A 16,633-nucleotide genomic window follows, 5' to 3' on the forward strand; every position below is an offset into this window, starting at 1 on the left:
CTGAGTTGATGCAGCTTTCTGTGTGTCCTCATCTCATTGCCATTCGGTCATTTAGTAAAGACTTGAATCTTCTCCGTGCTTTCATTTCTCACATTTTCATGGGATAACACGGTGGTCATTTTGATCCATTCTAGAAATACGCTGCAATCAGACTCTGAGGAAACAATCATTTTGTCTTTCGACTGGGAACAATTAAAACAGTCGCTGCGCATTACTCTCTGCGCTTCATTACTATTTTATTTTTATAGCGTCACAGAATCTGATGTGAGTCATAGGCATATGAGGCCTGTGTCATTTCTGCCATTAAAAAGCTAAAGAACCCAGATTTAACCTTATGGAGGTGAATTCATTTCTTTTTTTTTTTTTTTTTTTTTTTTTTTAAATATGGAACGCTTCACGAATTTGCGTGTCATCCTTGCGCAGGGGCCATGCTAATCTTCTCTGTATCGTTCCAATTTTAGTATATGTGCTGCCGAAGCGAGCACGGTGAATTCATTTCTTAGGATTCCATACCTACATTGTGAGTTCTCCTACCAGAACAATTCTCTCTGATAAGATTACACTTACAGGTACCTCTACTTAAAGAGGAAAATTGTGTCAATAAAACACAATACACTGTATTTTCCTATGTGTATTTTTATGAAGAGAGCAACACATACATTGATTGTTTTCCTTTCTGTCCTTAAACAACATAACGTTAAGTAGAGATGTGTTTACAATAGAGTCCAAAGTACAACCAAGTGTCTTTTTCTCTACCTGTTAGAAGATGTGTTATTAAAATTTGCATTTTCTTTGTGATCAGAAGAAGAGAAATGAGCTGCTGTGTGTGCCTCCTAATCTTTTCATGATTTCCGGTCCTGTTAATTCTTAACTATCTGAATCTGAAGAGTACGTCAGAGGAAACATACTAACTTACAACTCTTTTAGCCGCTCCCTGACCCTAAACTGATTCTTACTTCTCTTTTCAAAACTGTCCTTGACCTACTCTCTGAATTTCCATGTTGCTTTGTGTTCTGTCTCAGCTTCCAGTGGAAGGCACGTGTGCCATTGAAAAGGATCCCTAAAGGGATGCATTGTTTGCAATTGCTCAGCTTCTCTGGAACAACAGCTTTCATTCTAGAATTTTCTGTCACATCATAACAAGCCTCAACTCCTCTGCAAATTTGATTCACATGTTTAATTCAAAGCAATGAATTAACTAATTTAGAGTTATTAAACCAGCAGCCTGCCGACTTGAGGGGAAAAAAAAAAGAACAAAATTTTTAAAAAGCCGACCATACAAATTTCCAACTTCTCGCGACGATAAGAAAGACACAGACATTGACTCAAATACAGCTGTCTAATCATACACAACTTTCAGTAGCTCTCTGAGAATTGCTTCCATTTTCCTTTCACTCTCCTTGTCACGCGTAATAACCTTTAGACAGAGGGCTTTCTCTAGTTTTGCGGCTGTTGGCCCTAGAAAGCACTGTTTGGTTGGCACCATTTAGGTAGGAGACTATGTTCATCATCAATGATGAGTTCTGTCAGGCTCCTAGGACAGAAAAGGAAGCATTCCCCAGTGCTTACTCAGATGGAATTTCATTTTGAAAAGTCAAAAGAATGGTTTATCCCATAGTGTGTTTTGTTTATAGTTGTCCAGAAACTCTTTTCCTTTTTGGCAGGAGGTACAGTGTGTGGAAAAATAGCTAAAATGTGCCACAGACACAAAGGCAAGGACTAGGGTACCTGTTAAACCATTTTAAGGTCTCTTTCCCTCTTAGTCATGACATATTTCTAGAGTAAGTGTTGATTAGGATGTGTTTTAAGAAAGGAAAAGATAGTTTGGCGAACCGGGAGTGGAAGTCTGTCCAGTGTCACTAAGAATAGTATGTTTGACATGGAGCCAAAACTGCTAACATGTACATCGTAATTAGGGCTTAAAAGTTCTTTAAGGTTTTTACATTGGAAAAAAATCATGGAATTCTCTTTCAATATGCTTTTATTTATTTATTTATTTGTCAGAGAGAGAGAGGGAGAGAGACTGAGCACAGGCAGACAGAATGGCAGGCAGAGGCAGAGTGAGAAGCAGGCTCCCTGCCAAGCAAGGAGCCCGATGTGGGACTCGATCCCAGGACGCTGGGATCATGACCTGAGCCGAAGGCGGCTGCTTAACCAACTGAGCCACCCAGGCGTCCCGGAATTCTCTTTCATTTGCATTGATGTGGGGCTCAGATTGCTGTTTCTGCTACTTTCACTCTTTCTCTACCATTTGCTTGTACATTTTTTTTAAGATTTTATTTATTTATTTGACAGATCACAAGTAGGCAGAGAGGCAGTCAGAGAGAGAGAGGAGGAAGCAGGCTCCCTGCTGAGCAGAGAGCCCGTTGCAGGGCTCAATCCCAGGACCCTGGATCATGACCTGAGCCAAAGACAAGAGGCTTTAACCCACTGAGCCACCCAGGCACCCCCATTTTATCTTCTTTTTAACAAAAGTACAATTTGCATACAGTTAAGTACACAAACCTTAAGGATACAGCTTGATAAATGTAGTTTAAGTGTGGTTGTCTCTTTTTTCAAATATTTTACGTAATGCATATCCGTTATAGTCTGCAGTTCTGTGCTGAAGTTTTCTAAATGAGAACAACTCTACACATAGCTTCCAAAATACTTTTGACATATCCTTTGGGATAGAATAAAAAACCCAGTGTAGGTGATTTAACAGCTCATCCTTACGGTGTGTTTCAGAACCTAAAGCTTGTCAGGCTCAGTGCAGTGGAGTGAACACCCCTAAGAGTATATTGCACTTTCTGGGAAATGTAATATGATGCACACAGGAAATATATATATATATATATAATATTTGTCATATTTTTATATATTATATTTATATTAACATACCATATATGTGTGTGTGTGTGTGTGTGTGTAAATGTCACACACAAATGGAAGAAAGAGGGATAGATCTACTAGGTAAGGTATCCAGGAAAACTTCTGTATTTTTCACCCCAGTCTGACCAGCCTTCCTCTATGGATTCTGAGTCGTGACATTTGTCATTATATTGGCCCAGAGCTGTTTTCAGTAGCTAGAAATCCCATCAGTCATTTGTATCTCCCTGAGAGTATAAGCTCCTTGTAGACAAGAATGTGTTCAGTTTTGTCTGGTCATTCATTCCTCCTTCCCTTCCATCCTTGGAAGCCCTTGAAAGTATATGAAGATCTGTTCACAACAGAAATTCAGTAAGGGAGTTTAGGATAAATTAAAACAGCAGCAGCAACAACAAGGGAGCTAGCCCTGGTTTCCCGGCAGGGCCCTGTTGCTCCTGTGACCCTCACCCCATTCAAGCTGCTCATGCAGTGAAATTCAGGAGTCGTGAAAAATCTCTCGATATGCCTGCTCACTCCTATTGTGGCCTTTGGCTAAAGGGAAGTCTGAGTCAAATGGGAAGAAAAGCAGAAATGTATTCCATTTCTGCCTGATGTTGTCAAAGTACCAGGATGTGGAACATCGGTATTCAGCTCTCAGAGCTGCACTGTCCTCTGAGCCCCAGGCCAGAGCTCTCCCTTACTCGTAAGTAAAGTTGAAAGACATTGAAGATTGTAGGGGTCATCACAATATAGGCAAACCAGGTTATATACTGCATTGGTATCAAAATTGAAAGTTTCTTTTTAAGAAGGGGACTTTCTTCCTCAGATTTCCCTAACATCTCTCCCTGTTTCTCTTGCCTGACTTTCTTTTTTTCTCTGTCATCATTCATGGCAGGCGTGATGGATCACTGAGGTAAGAACAGTCCCAAATCCTATTAAACACCTATGCCAATGCTCTTTGTATACCAGTGGGATTAATTGAATGTGTAGAAGATCTAAAACAGTATAGGCTGTATGCCCCAATGGTCAGCTCGCCGATGTCAGGGTAATTTTACGTTAATATCTCATTCATCAGATTATTATATAATAGATTATTTTTAAATAAATAAATTTAAAAAATAGGCTCTCTTTGCTTTCTAATTGGTGATAACACAGTGTAAACTGACCACATCACATTCATCAGGCAGAGAGGAGACGATGAGAATGTCTCCGCTAACTCCTCAGTAGTAGGTAGTCTCGCTCCTAACAAGTCTGACGTTTCTCTAAAACACTATATTGTACCATCTTTATAGTTTTCATGTTTTCTGTAATAGCAGTATTTTGTACTGAAAGCTGCATATTTTGACATAATATTATTGAAGTAAACTTTTCATTATCTCAGAACAGACTGCGTGTTTAACCCTTATATGAACCATTTGAAAAGCTACCAGGGGCATTATTGCTCTACCCATTGAGGGACGTTCAGTCAACCTTGGTGAGGCTGATGATTTTATCCCCCGTGTTTGCTCGAGCTAGGCTGCGTCTCAGAGCTCAGTGTGGAAGACGTGGACCGAGAACACTCAGCACACCCTGCCATTTTTGGTAATGTGTTCAAATAGCAGCAGAAATTAGAAATCTATAAAAAGTAATATACACCAAGATTACATTTGAAAAACGAAAGTTAAATAAATATAAACAATTATAAAGTCAACTTCATGTGACTTCCTTTTGATTTCTTGTTCTGAAATTTTGTTACATAACTATGTATCTTCTCTCTGGATTCTAGTTATCAGTCATGGACTCCCTGTTGTTGGTGTTTTTTTTTTTTTTCCTGACTTTTCTTACTCTTCTAGAAAACTTTTTTATTCAAGTTTCATGTCACGGGGAGCATAGTGGAGTCAGATACCTAAATTTGAACCATGGCCTCAGTACTTGCCAGCTCTCTAATCATTGTCATCTATAAAACTGGAAAAGATAATTCTTTTCAGGTTATTGTGATAATTAAATAAAATAACATGCAGAAAAAATCTGACACTTAGGTTAGAACTCATGTGTGGATAATTTTATGATTAGCTTATTAAACTGTGGATGTACCTATGAAGAGATCATTATTTATCAGGCATGCTGCCTGGCTTGGGCAGAGAGTGGAGAAAATCCCATTTTTTAGATTTAACTTCTGTTGTGTATCTAAATACATATCAGGATCTTTTTTAAAAATTTTTTTATTAACATATAATGTATTATTAGCCCCAGGGGTACAGGTCTGTGAATCGCCAGATTTACACACTTCATAGCACTCACCATAACACATACCTTCCCCAGTGTCCATAACACAACCAGAATCTGTTTTTTAAATCATTTTAATTAGCATTCTGTCTATAACTTCATAAAAATATCATTGAACTTCTTTGTACAACTTCTATGAAATGTGAATACTTTGGTGAGGGCTTATGTATTAATTCACATGGTGACATTTTTTATGATGATTGCTTTTAGGAAAATGTTTTAAATCTTAAATATCATGTATTTACATAATCAGGAAACTTCCTTACTATTCTGTATCTTATTGTGAACAGCTCCTGCCCAAAGTCACAATTTTAGCCTGGACACGATGGTCCTTCGTTGTCTAAACCAAGGACCCAACTTGAACTTGGGGCAAAAGGCTTAGACATGGCAGGTTATAGGAATAAGGATTTGGGGCACACATTGGCTGCCAAGTAAGATTGCTCCTCAGACAAACAATAAATATTTGTAGCAGAATCTGGAGTCAGACATGCGAGGCTTGAATCTCAAATAACTTAATTCTTTGATCTTTTGTTCAATGTGTATAAAAAGCACATAATAATAGTAATACCTCAGGAGTTGCTGGGAAGAGCAATCATGCCCAATACCTATTAAATATTGTCAATATATTGTCATAGATGATTTAATGTTATTGATAATATCATGGATAATGATAATTTAGTATTACCACTCCTACTACACCTCCTCACTCTTAGTGTGTTTCATTCCCCCCCACACAATTTTCTCTCAACTATTAAGAAAAGTGATTAATTTATACCCATTTAACAAATGTAAATATTAATGGCACTTACTCAGTGTTAAAACTTATAGATCATGGTTCAGAGACGTTATCTCACTTTGAACTTTCCCACAGCTTCAGAGGAAAAATTGGGTTATTATTACTATTATTTGAGAAAAAAAAAATTAAGGTTCATGGAAGTTTAGTGACATGGTCAGACTCTCACATCACAGCTTATAATTAAAAGCAGAGATTAGCTCTTGCAACTTTGCCTTCCTCACTGCTATGCATAGAGACTCCAGTAGTAAAGAAACTAAGGCCAGAAAAATGTTTTTCTTGTAAGTTTCCATAATATTCTCAAAACTTAGTCATATGCTAACATTGTAAAATACCAACGGGGTTGTTACCCACTTACCGGAGTCAAATACTGAATCCTGAAGGTCATTATTGTTTAGTCTGTTGTGATTATGTCATTTCATCACTGATGTAACAATTTTTGCTTTAATAAAACCCTGCGCTGCCCCACCAGAAGCAAAAACTTTTCCAGAAATGTAAACAGCAGAGGTGGGAAGAGACGAAAAGAAGCTGTTTTCTTTAACAGAAGAGCAGCGGGCCTTTTGTGTCACGTGGGGAGACAGAACGCCTTCCCTTAAACGTGTATGCTTGCCTCTGAGTGAAATGTTTTCCATTTTCACATATGGCCTTAGTATAAACGAGCAAATATTAGAACTCTAAGAATTTAGAGGAGATTGATAGCAACAAAGTATATTATTATATAAATTTGCTCTGTTCTACCTGGATAAGAACTCCAGGTCCCCCAGACAGAATGTGACTTAGCAACCTTTGGGTATAGTTCACCATTATACAAATGCCTAACAATTTCTCATGGATAAAGTATAATTCTCACGTGGAGGAGGGAAACAGGGAAAGAGTAGCTATCTCAAAGGTAAGAATGTTAGTTTTAGCGGCAGACTTTTTGCTTAGTAGCCTTGAAACCAAGAGTGATCACTTCCACCTCTTCTGTGGCCTCAGCTTCTGTCTTCAGATCAAGGGGGGTCATAGGATGTGTTTATATATTTTAGAGTTGTTAATAGAAGGTGAGATAACATAGGGTTGAGAGTCCCAAGACTTTCTCTTTTAGCTTTTTGGATTCTTTGTTTTGGGGTTGTTTGTTTGTTTTTTAGCCAAAATGTAATGCATGTTCCTTGTAAACAAGAAGAGGGGAAGAAGGGGAAGGAGGAAAACAAACTAGCAAATTTATTTAGAGTCTACATCTCTGTATTACTGTGATGTTTAGAATAATAATAGGTATTATTCTTAGCACAAGCAATGGCAAAGGCCAGATGACTATGGACAAATCACTTACTCTTACCTTTCTTAATCCACGAAATAAGAGATCAGACTAGTTTATTTTTTGACAAAATGTCATATTTATACATAATTCTCCAGAAGAAGTCACCAGAAGACTTCTTAAAATGAAAATAAATATAGTCCTACATTTTATTAAAATGGATGTGAAGAATGAAGTGTCAAACAGGACATTCAGAAAGTAAATGTTTGGTGTTTTTCAGTCAAAAAAAATTTTTTTTATAAACAGGTTTTTTTATTTTATTTTATTTTATTTTTCCTTTTTAGAGAGAGAGACCGCGCGAGCACAGGCAGACAGAGTGGCAGGCAGAGGCAGAGGGAGAAGCAGGCTCCCCACAGAACAAGGAGCCTCGATGTGGGACTCGATCCCAGGACACTGGTATCATGACCTGAGCCGAAGGCAGCTGCTTAACCAACTGAGCCACCCAGGCGTCCCATAGTCAAAATTTATTAAAAAGAACGATTTGTGAAACGTAAATAAAACTCAATTTTAAAAATCTCAATTAGTTTAAAAAAGAGACAAAAGCAAGCTTATAAGCAAGTCAGGATTCTGTCTTACAGTTACCTTAGCTAATAAGGAATCATTGGAATCAATTATTGGATTAGTGAAATTACTTGGTTCAAATAAATTTCGTGAATAAACAGCTGTACGGATCATAACCCCAAAAAAAGTGCTTTTAAAGAGAAATGTTACTGAAATAATTCTCTTGGGTAAGTAAATAGAGAATGAATTAATAGTACTAATTGTTAATCCTGTTTTGACTCAATAAGCATTTTTGAGCACCAATTACATTTAAGGCAGAAAGCTGGATGGTAGAGCTAGGAAGACTCAGAAGCCAAAATTCGCAGCTTTTCCAGCAAAGGAGGAAAAAAGCCCTAGAGAGGTGTATCAGTTAGTGTCCCATGGGTCCAGGTACGAACAGCGGATCTATAGAAGTAGAAACCTACTAGTTACAGTAGTCCTCCCTTACCTGCTGGGGAACATTTCAAGATCTCCAGTGGATGCATTTTGTCTTATGCGTTAACAAAACCAAACACTTCATAACACCCAGTGAGGAACAGAATATTGAAGAAAGTGTTTCCTCCTGAAGGTAATACACAAGAGACACTAGGAATGTTTATGTGATGGGTGAGGACCAAGCCCAGAGAAATAGGTTGTGGTATACAAGGGTGGGACAAGACATAAGGAAGCATATTTTACAAGAGATATCACAGGAGGGGTTGTAGAAGTGTTTCTTGACATGGCTTACAGCTCTGAATCCGGAGGTCTGGGGTGAGACTGGAAATCTGCATTTTGTTGAATTATAAATTAAATTATATGTTTATATAAATTATAATTATATATTCACAATGGATGCATTGGGCAGTATTCTGAAGCATCTGATGTCAAAAGTAAATAACACTTTGTAAGACCCTTTTTCTTGGTGCAGTAACTGACACCTCATGTATCAATTTGGAAGGCAAAATGTTGTTACTCTTCATGAACATCATTTCCTGGAGTAAACACTTCAGCGTTTCCTCAAGATCTACAGATGCATATCATATATGTCATCACCTTTCTGCTTAAATGGAACTCTATTCTTAATATTATGAGTCCTGCTTCTATTATATTGTCTTCTGACTGTTACTTCCCACAACAATGCCAGACCACACATATCTGCCTCTTTGAACAGCTGCATACTATTCCGTTGTAAGAGTATTCCGTAATATATTTAACCAGTCCTCTGTCAGTGGGTCATTTTAATATTTCCAGGGTTTGTTTGTTTTTGGGTTTGTTTGTTTGTTTTGCTATAACATTTCTGAATGAACATTCCTGAGCAGACCTCTGTGCACAATTGTGTAACTATAACTGAAATAGAACTTCCAAGATGCAGTCTGTCACTAGACTTGGGCGATCTTGTCTGGAAAATGGTAGTTATGCGTTTATTAAAACTCAGCAGGGTTTGGCAGCAGAAAGGACACTCACATTTCATAACTGCTTCTTTGGTAACCCGTGACTGCTACCAGAGCACACACATCTCCCATGCTGGGATCTTGTCTTAATCATCACTGAATATCCAGCCTATAGCGAATGCCTAATACAGAGAAGTTGCTCAGTAGGTATGTGAGGACAAAGTGAATGAGTAAATTCTGTTCATAGTCTTAATCTCTGTGATTGATTCGATATGTGACCTTATATAAATTACTGACTCTTTCTGGGCTTCAGTTCCTTCTTCTGACAAACAAATATAAATCCTAGCCTGACTGCACCAAAGATTTGGCAGGAAGAACAGTGGAATAATAAATTTGGTAGTGACTTGAAAAAATAAAACATTCAGAAAATTCACATAATCATTGTCAATATGCTTTTAATAAATAACTTCTTTTGCAGGGCATAGAATATTGGAAATGTTGAGTATGTGATGCTAACTACAAGTGTAAAATAGAGCTCAGAGAAAAGCAATAGTCTTTGGGAGAAGGGTATTGGCTAATGAATTATTATCTTACCTTTATTAGTATCAATGTCAGTATCATTATGATACTGATACTTAAAGCTTCCAGGTGGAAAGGTTGACTATTGACTATAAAAGTCACATACTCAATATTTTAAGTTTTATGCTTTCTTCCTCCCGTCGGCTTATTAATTTTTATGTACATACCAGAAACCTCTTGATGCTTCAGAAAGTCTTAGGTGTAATTTTAGTTCATTGAGTTTAATTTATCAGTAGTATACTCAGGGGCACCTGGATGACTCAGTTAGTTAAGCACCCGACTGTTGGTTTTAGCTCAGGTCATGAGCTCAGGGTCATGAGATTGAGCTCCATGGCAGGCTCTGCGCTCAACACTGGGTCTGCTTGAGATTGTCTCTCTTCTTTTCCTCTGCCCCTCTCCCCACTCATGCTCTCTAAATAAATAAAACCTTTTAAAATTTTTTTAAAATAGTATACTTAGTTAGACAAATGATAGACAAATATTCATATCTAGATTTGGACACATACAAAATGTTATCAAACTTCAAATACATTGCCATCCTGAAAGAATATTTTGAGTCCTCCAGTCTTTGCCTTTTATGTGGGAATTGAGGCAGATAGGCACAATAAACATAGAGGAGAAGGAATGAAGATTTTGGAGAAAAAATTGAGGCTCAAAAGGAAGAAAGCTGATATCTTTTAATGCAATGTTTATATTATATTTGTTCATTTTATTCTGTTTCCCTGCAGGTTTAAATGTGTATTTGGCTACTTGGCTACTGATTAGAGAACACAAAATGAATAACTCAACAAACTCCTCTAACAGTGGCCTGGCTCTGACCAGTCCTTATAAGACATTTGAAGTGGTGTTTATTGTCCTTGTGGCTGGATCCCTCAGTTTGGTAACCATCATTGGGAACATTCTGGTCATGGTCTCCATTAAAGTCAACCGCCACCTCCAGACCGTCAACAATTACTTTTTGTTCAGCCTGGCCTGTGCTGACCTCATCATTGGTGTTTTCTCCATGAACTTGTATACCCTCTACACTGTGATTGGCTACTGGCCTTTGGGACCTGTGGTATGTGACCTTTGGCTAGCCCTGGACTATGTGGTCAGCAACGCGTCCGTGATGAATCTGCTCATTATCAGCTTTGACAGGTACTTCTGCGTCACAAAACCACTCACCTACCCAGTCAAGCGGACCACGAAAATGGCAGGTATGATGATTGCTGCTGCCTGGGTCCTCTCCTTCATCCTCTGGGCCCCAGCCATTCTCTTCTGGCAGTTCATCGTAGGGGTGAGGACTGTGGAGGATGGGGAATGCTACATTCAGTTTTTCTCCAATGCTGCTGTCACCTTTGGTACTGCCATTGCGGCCTTCTATTTGCCTGTGATCATCATGACTGTGTTATACTGGCACATATCCCGAGCCAGCAAGAGCAGGATAAAGAAGGACAAGAAGGAGCCTGTGGCCAACCAAGACCCAGTTTCTCCCAGTCTGGTACAAGGCAGGATAGTGAAGCCAAACAACAACAATGTGCCTGGCAGTGATGATGGCCTGGAGCACAACAAAATCCAGAATGGCAAAGCCCCCAGAGATGCAGTGACCGAAAACTGTGTCCAGGGAGAGGAGAAAGAGAGCTCCAATGATTCCACCTCCGTCAGTGCCGTTGCCTCTAACATGAGAGATGATGAAGTCACCCAGGATGAGAACACAGTATCCACTTCTCTGGGTCATTCCAAAGATGAGAACTCTAAGCAAACATGCATCAAAATTGTCACCAAGACCCAAAAAGGTGATTTGTGTATCCCAACTAATACCACCGTGGAGCTCGTTGGTTCTGCAGGTCAGAACGGAGATGAAAAGCAGAACATTGTAGCTCGCAAGATTGTGAAGATGACTAAGCAGCCCGCCAAAAAGAAGCCTCCTCCCTCCCGGGAGAAGAAAGTGACCAGGACGATCTTGGCTATTCTGTTGGCTTTCATCATCACTTGGGCCCCATACAATGTCATGGTGCTCATTAACACCTTCTGTGCACCCTGCATCCCCAACACAGTGTGGACAATTGGCTATTGGCTCTGTTACATCAACAGCACTATCAACCCTGCCTGCTATGCACTTTGTAACGCCACCTTCAAGAAGACTTTTAAACATCTTCTCATGTGTCATTATAAGAACATAGGCGCTACAAGGTAAAACATCTTTGTGGAGAAGGAAGGTGGTCAGGGGAGCTTGGGAGAAAGCAAGGGGATAAAAGAGCTCCCAGTTTTAAATTCTCTGCCATTGCACTTTATAGTCTTATTATGGAATGTGCAATTAAGGAGCCTAACAGTGACACTTTTATTGTGCCTATGCTCCAGTTTGAGAAACTTATAAACGCTGTCAGTTTAAGAGCAGTGAGACCATGAAAGAGACATGTTGGAATTGTGGATTTAAAGGACAATCTACGCTTTCTTGTACTCTCTTGAAGAAGGGCTTCTGAATCTACGATTTTATCTCTGCACAAGAAGAATAACCTCGCTTTTTTTTCCCTTTTTTTTTTTTTTTGTTCCTGTGTGTCCATACAAGGTTGAAATGCCACAGTTACAAGCTAACATGGAGACTTACACATAAGGAAATAGGCATCACACAATGGAAAAGTGAAGAAAGAGAGTCAAAACAGGATGTAGAAAGATCTCCAGAGTGCTAAGCTGTATTATTCTTTTGTTACAGTTTTATTTGGAGAGTTACAACATACTAAATGCTCTTTTCCCCTCACCTTTCCCTTTTCCCACCATCAAAAGAAAACAAACAAACAAAACCCGTAACTAGATCATATTATTTTTCTCATTATAGCATCGGCTTTTGTACTTCCCTGTTTTACATTGTGTAAGGGCAAAAATCTGCAGGACTTCCACTAAATACAACCAGACACAGCCATGAAAATGGGCCTTTCACCCTTGCCCACTGTGTCATTTGCATTCTTTGGGCGTATAAAAGCCTGTAATCACTTAGTTTGCTTATGATCCTTTAGGTGAAATGTTTTCACCAATCGGGTTTTCTCCTAAACAAGCTCCTTTTGTGAATGGAATAGCCTACCTAATACATAAACATGCTTGAGAAACCAAAGTCATTTTTTAAACTGAGGTTTTGTCAAATTAAATAGTAGTCCTTTTTAGTTGGAGGAAGTTTACCGAGGCCAGATGAATTTTGAAAAAGGCAAATCGAAGGCTGAGAGGGCATTCCCTTTCAACCGGAATTTGCCTGACCCATGTATGTAATGCTAACTTGAAAAACATGAACTTCTGGCCTTTGTCAGCAGGACGAAGCTACTTTACTCGTTTAGAATCCTGAGTAGGATTAACGTACTCTTGTGGCACCAGTGACTTCTGGGTCAGTCCCAAGAGAATAAGGCCTTCTCTTCAATGCCGGTTATCAAGTGATATTCAATTCATAGTCAAATGAGATTGTTTATAGCCATCCCGTGTCCCACTGGAAAAGAAAAAGTCATTAAAAAACATTTCCCAAAACCACCTGTTCCATCTTCCTCAAATTGTCAATTCTCCCTAAAATTTTGTAACTTCAAAATTCTGTCCATAGAAGTATAGTAATCTTTGTGGCAGACATGTAGCGGATAACAAATGGAGGCCACGTGAGATCAGCAAAATCTGAAGAATCAGCTGAATTTGCTGAAAATCAACAAAATCGGTAGCTGTGCCTGTGTCACTTCTCATTATTTCTTTAGTTCTAGACCATCAAAAGTCAGATCAGGAACTATTACCCAAATAGTAGCTTTATATAGACTCTTGTCCACATAAAGATTTTTTATTTGGTATGCCTAATAAATATATGATTGTGTTGATTCACATTTAGCTATTTTTTAATCCCTCAACTTTTTTTCTTTCTGTATGTGCTATTGTCTTAAAATCAGATTTTCTAAAGATGGCCCACTCAATAGAAATCAGATTTGTAAAACCAACTTCAAACTTCCTTTTTCACATTTTAGATCTATGGGCCTTACGATATCTTGGCCAGTAATATACATATGAGTAGCATGATTAATTTTTCAGTATTAAACCTTAGCACTTTAGAGCGGTTTTGTGTGACTTGCCTCATCGAAGGCATCTCAACAATTTTGAGAGTTAAAAAAAAAGCACAAGGTAAACAACAACAAAAAAGAAGCATTATTAAGAAGCAAATTGCCAACAATATGCGTGTAACTTACCCTTTATAAAAATAACTTCTGTTCGAATAACTTCAGTCATTCCCCCATAAATCTCCTGGGTATAAACACCATCAGTTCATACAGATTCCTTTACTCCACAGTTACTGAGATGTTTACAATTTTAAATCCACATTAACTTTTATTTTATTTCTTCAAATCAGTGAATCTGTTGAATGGAAGGGACATCAAGCCAATGGGCTCTTTGGTTTGCTGTACATGAAACAACTGACTGGCTGAATATTTCACTTACTAACTTGTCCTTTTATGCTGTAGATTCAGCTTTAGTTGGGACAAACTCTTTGGATTCAAGGATTCAGGAGTCTGGATTTGGGTCTTTTCTGGTCCACTCTAACAATTCAACTCACAGTGAATCAAACTGCCTCTTGCTCTTCATTGCCATTGTACCCTTCCCTTCCTTCTTTCTGTTCTTGGTCTTCGCCATAGCCACCACAACCTTGCTGAAAGAGAAACCATCACGCATCACAGCAAAGATGTGACTATAGACTGACACATCATGGAAACTTTGCCAACTGGAATCAGAGAAATGGAAAAAATACTGAACATGGTAGATGATTAGAAAGACACAGAGGTTGTATTCAAAGGTTTGCATTAACTGTTGCTGGATTTGTCTATTTCAGTGGCTCTCACACAGGAACAATGTTGCACCCCAGGGACATTTAACAATGTGTGGAGACATTGTTGGTGGTCACAACTTGGGGGGAGCTAAGGACATCCTGGTAGATAGAGGCTGGGGAGGCTGCTAAACAGCTCACAAGGATAGCCTCCCCCTCACACATACAACTAAGAATTAACAGCTCCAAGTGTCGATCATACCAAAGTTAAGAAACCCTGGTCTATTTTAAGGAATTCTAGAGCTTGCTTCGTATACATGGCAAAATAATCCTGTATCACTATAAGAATATCACTGCAAATTGCTCACCTGTTTCAAAAGGTAATGCTCACCAATTGTGTATCAGACATACTGTCATCCATGAGTCTGGTGTATTTGTAATTCACAGATTGGGAACACAGGGGACATCGACATATCCAGAATTACCAGACCGTGCAATAGCACATTGTCTCCAACATCTTCGTGTCCCATTACAATTGTCACAGAGTCCAGTCAATTGAGGTTGCTGGTAATTGGCCATTAAAAGGATTGCAGTTGATGTGGTCAGTTTCTATTGGAGCTGCCACTTTTCCTTTCAAAAACATTGAGAGCCTCTTTCAGAAACTATATGATTCACCTCCTTTATTTTCACTGGGAAGGTGAATATCTGTCAAGAATTTCTTCTCTCCTCATAGCAATAATGTAAATATTCCAGAGTGGTCTTACAAGAAGAGGAGATTAAGAATGTCAAAAAGCCAGTTCATTTCTTAAAAAAAAAAAAAAAAGAAAAAAGAAATGATTCCCCTTTTACCAGTTCAAATTAATTTTAACATCAACTCCAAACCGTTAGAACAAAGTCACCAATATAATAAGTCACATGGGATAAGCTTTCCCATTTGGATGTGGAAGCTGGAGGTCCCACACACTTCTGCTCTTTATCCATTTACTGCTTTTTTGATCCTGGAGATCTGACACTGGGGAAGACAGAAATTGAAAATGATGGCGACATACACCTAGAAATGCAATCTACTTTTATTTTCTCCTACATAGTTCACTGGTAGTTGCCTTTCCCCAGTTTGATGATATCCCTTTCAACAACCACAGCACTGGTGTTGCAAATAGATTAGGGAAGCACCCAAAGCTGGATGAATTGTGCAAAGTGTATTTTCAGCATGTACATATAATACCATGCTTCTTAAATATGCTTCTTTGAAAAGAGTGCACGCTGCAGCATGAACTGTGTGCATATTTAATGTATCTTTCTGGAATATGCTGTATGCTTCCTATACATATTCTATAAATAAAGTAATGAACTGTATCATAGAAATACATATTTCTGTATGCAAATAAATATATTATACACAAAATCTTAATATGCAGTATGGTATATGTTGCTTTAGAGAGTAACACTAGATTTTATATGCCCAATTTTTTTAAACGCTTTTGAAGGAAGTACTTGCTTTGGAAGGAAGAGGTTTAAGAACAGCCAAAATCCTACCCATATTACTATTAAGCTGTTTTATAATCTTTGAAAGCATGGCACTGATTTTAAATATCTCTTGGAGGAATATATTAATAAATCTTTGCTGGTGTCAGCCCACGTGACGAGAATGCTCTTTGCTCCTATGCTCCCGACTGGCCTGTGACTAGAATCTTTCTGGCTGTTACTGTTCCAACAGCTGTGTTGATCTCACGTCTGATTGCCTGATGAGATTGCAACCAATTCATTGACATACAGCTTTGCTCTCCTCCAAATTAACTGATTCTTGTCAAATAAAAAATAATCATACAAGGAGGAAAGGATGACCTTCAGAATGTTTTTATTCTGAGAAGCAAGGTAAAAAAAAAAAAAAAGTACAAGCACTGTATTTTATTTTATTTATTTATTTTTAAAGATTTTATTTATTTATTTGACAGAGAGAAATCACAAGTAGGCAGAGAGGCAGGCAGAGAGAGAGGAGGAAGCAGGCTCCCCGCTGAGCAGAAAGCCCGATGTGGGGCTCGAACCCAGGACCTGAGATCATGACCTGAGCCGAAGGCAGCGGCTTAACCCACTGAGCCACCCAGGCGCCCCAAGCACTGTATTTTATAAACCATTCTTTTTAGATTGAGTCCAATATAGCATTCCATACATTAAATGTCAGAAATTTC

General features: G+C 38.5%; 1 protein-coding gene and 1 non-coding gene across 8 annotated transcripts in view; one reads left to right on the forward strand and one right to left on the reverse strand.

The window, feature by feature from the left end:
• Window positions 1–16,326, forward strand: part of CHRM2 (cholinergic receptor muscarinic 2) — a 145,877-nt gene extending 129,551 nt beyond the window's left edge. For all 7 annotated transcript variants that reach the window (XM_047695702.1, XM_047695709.1, XM_047695706.1 and 4 more), the window contains one exon: window positions 10,417–16,326. In XM_047695702.1, coding sequence (XP_047551658.1) covers window positions 10,417–11,864 — 1,448 coding nt within the window. In that variant the 3' untranslated portion in view covers window positions 11,865–16,326. The remainder of the gene's footprint in view (window positions 1–10,416) is intronic.
• On the reverse strand, window positions 379–485 carry LOC125081499 (U6 spliceosomal RNA). Its single transcript, XR_007121704.1, has one exon. It is a non-coding gene; the product is annotated as a U6 spliceosomal RNA (small nuclear RNA).
• Window positions 16,327–16,633: the final 307 nt, after the last annotated feature.

This window comes from Lutra lutra, chromosome 11 (assembly GCF_902655055.1).
Source record: "Lutra lutra chromosome 11, mLutLut1.2, whole genome shotgun sequence".
Lineage (NCBI taxonomy): Eukaryota > Metazoa > Chordata > Mammalia > Carnivora > Mustelidae > Lutra > Lutra lutra.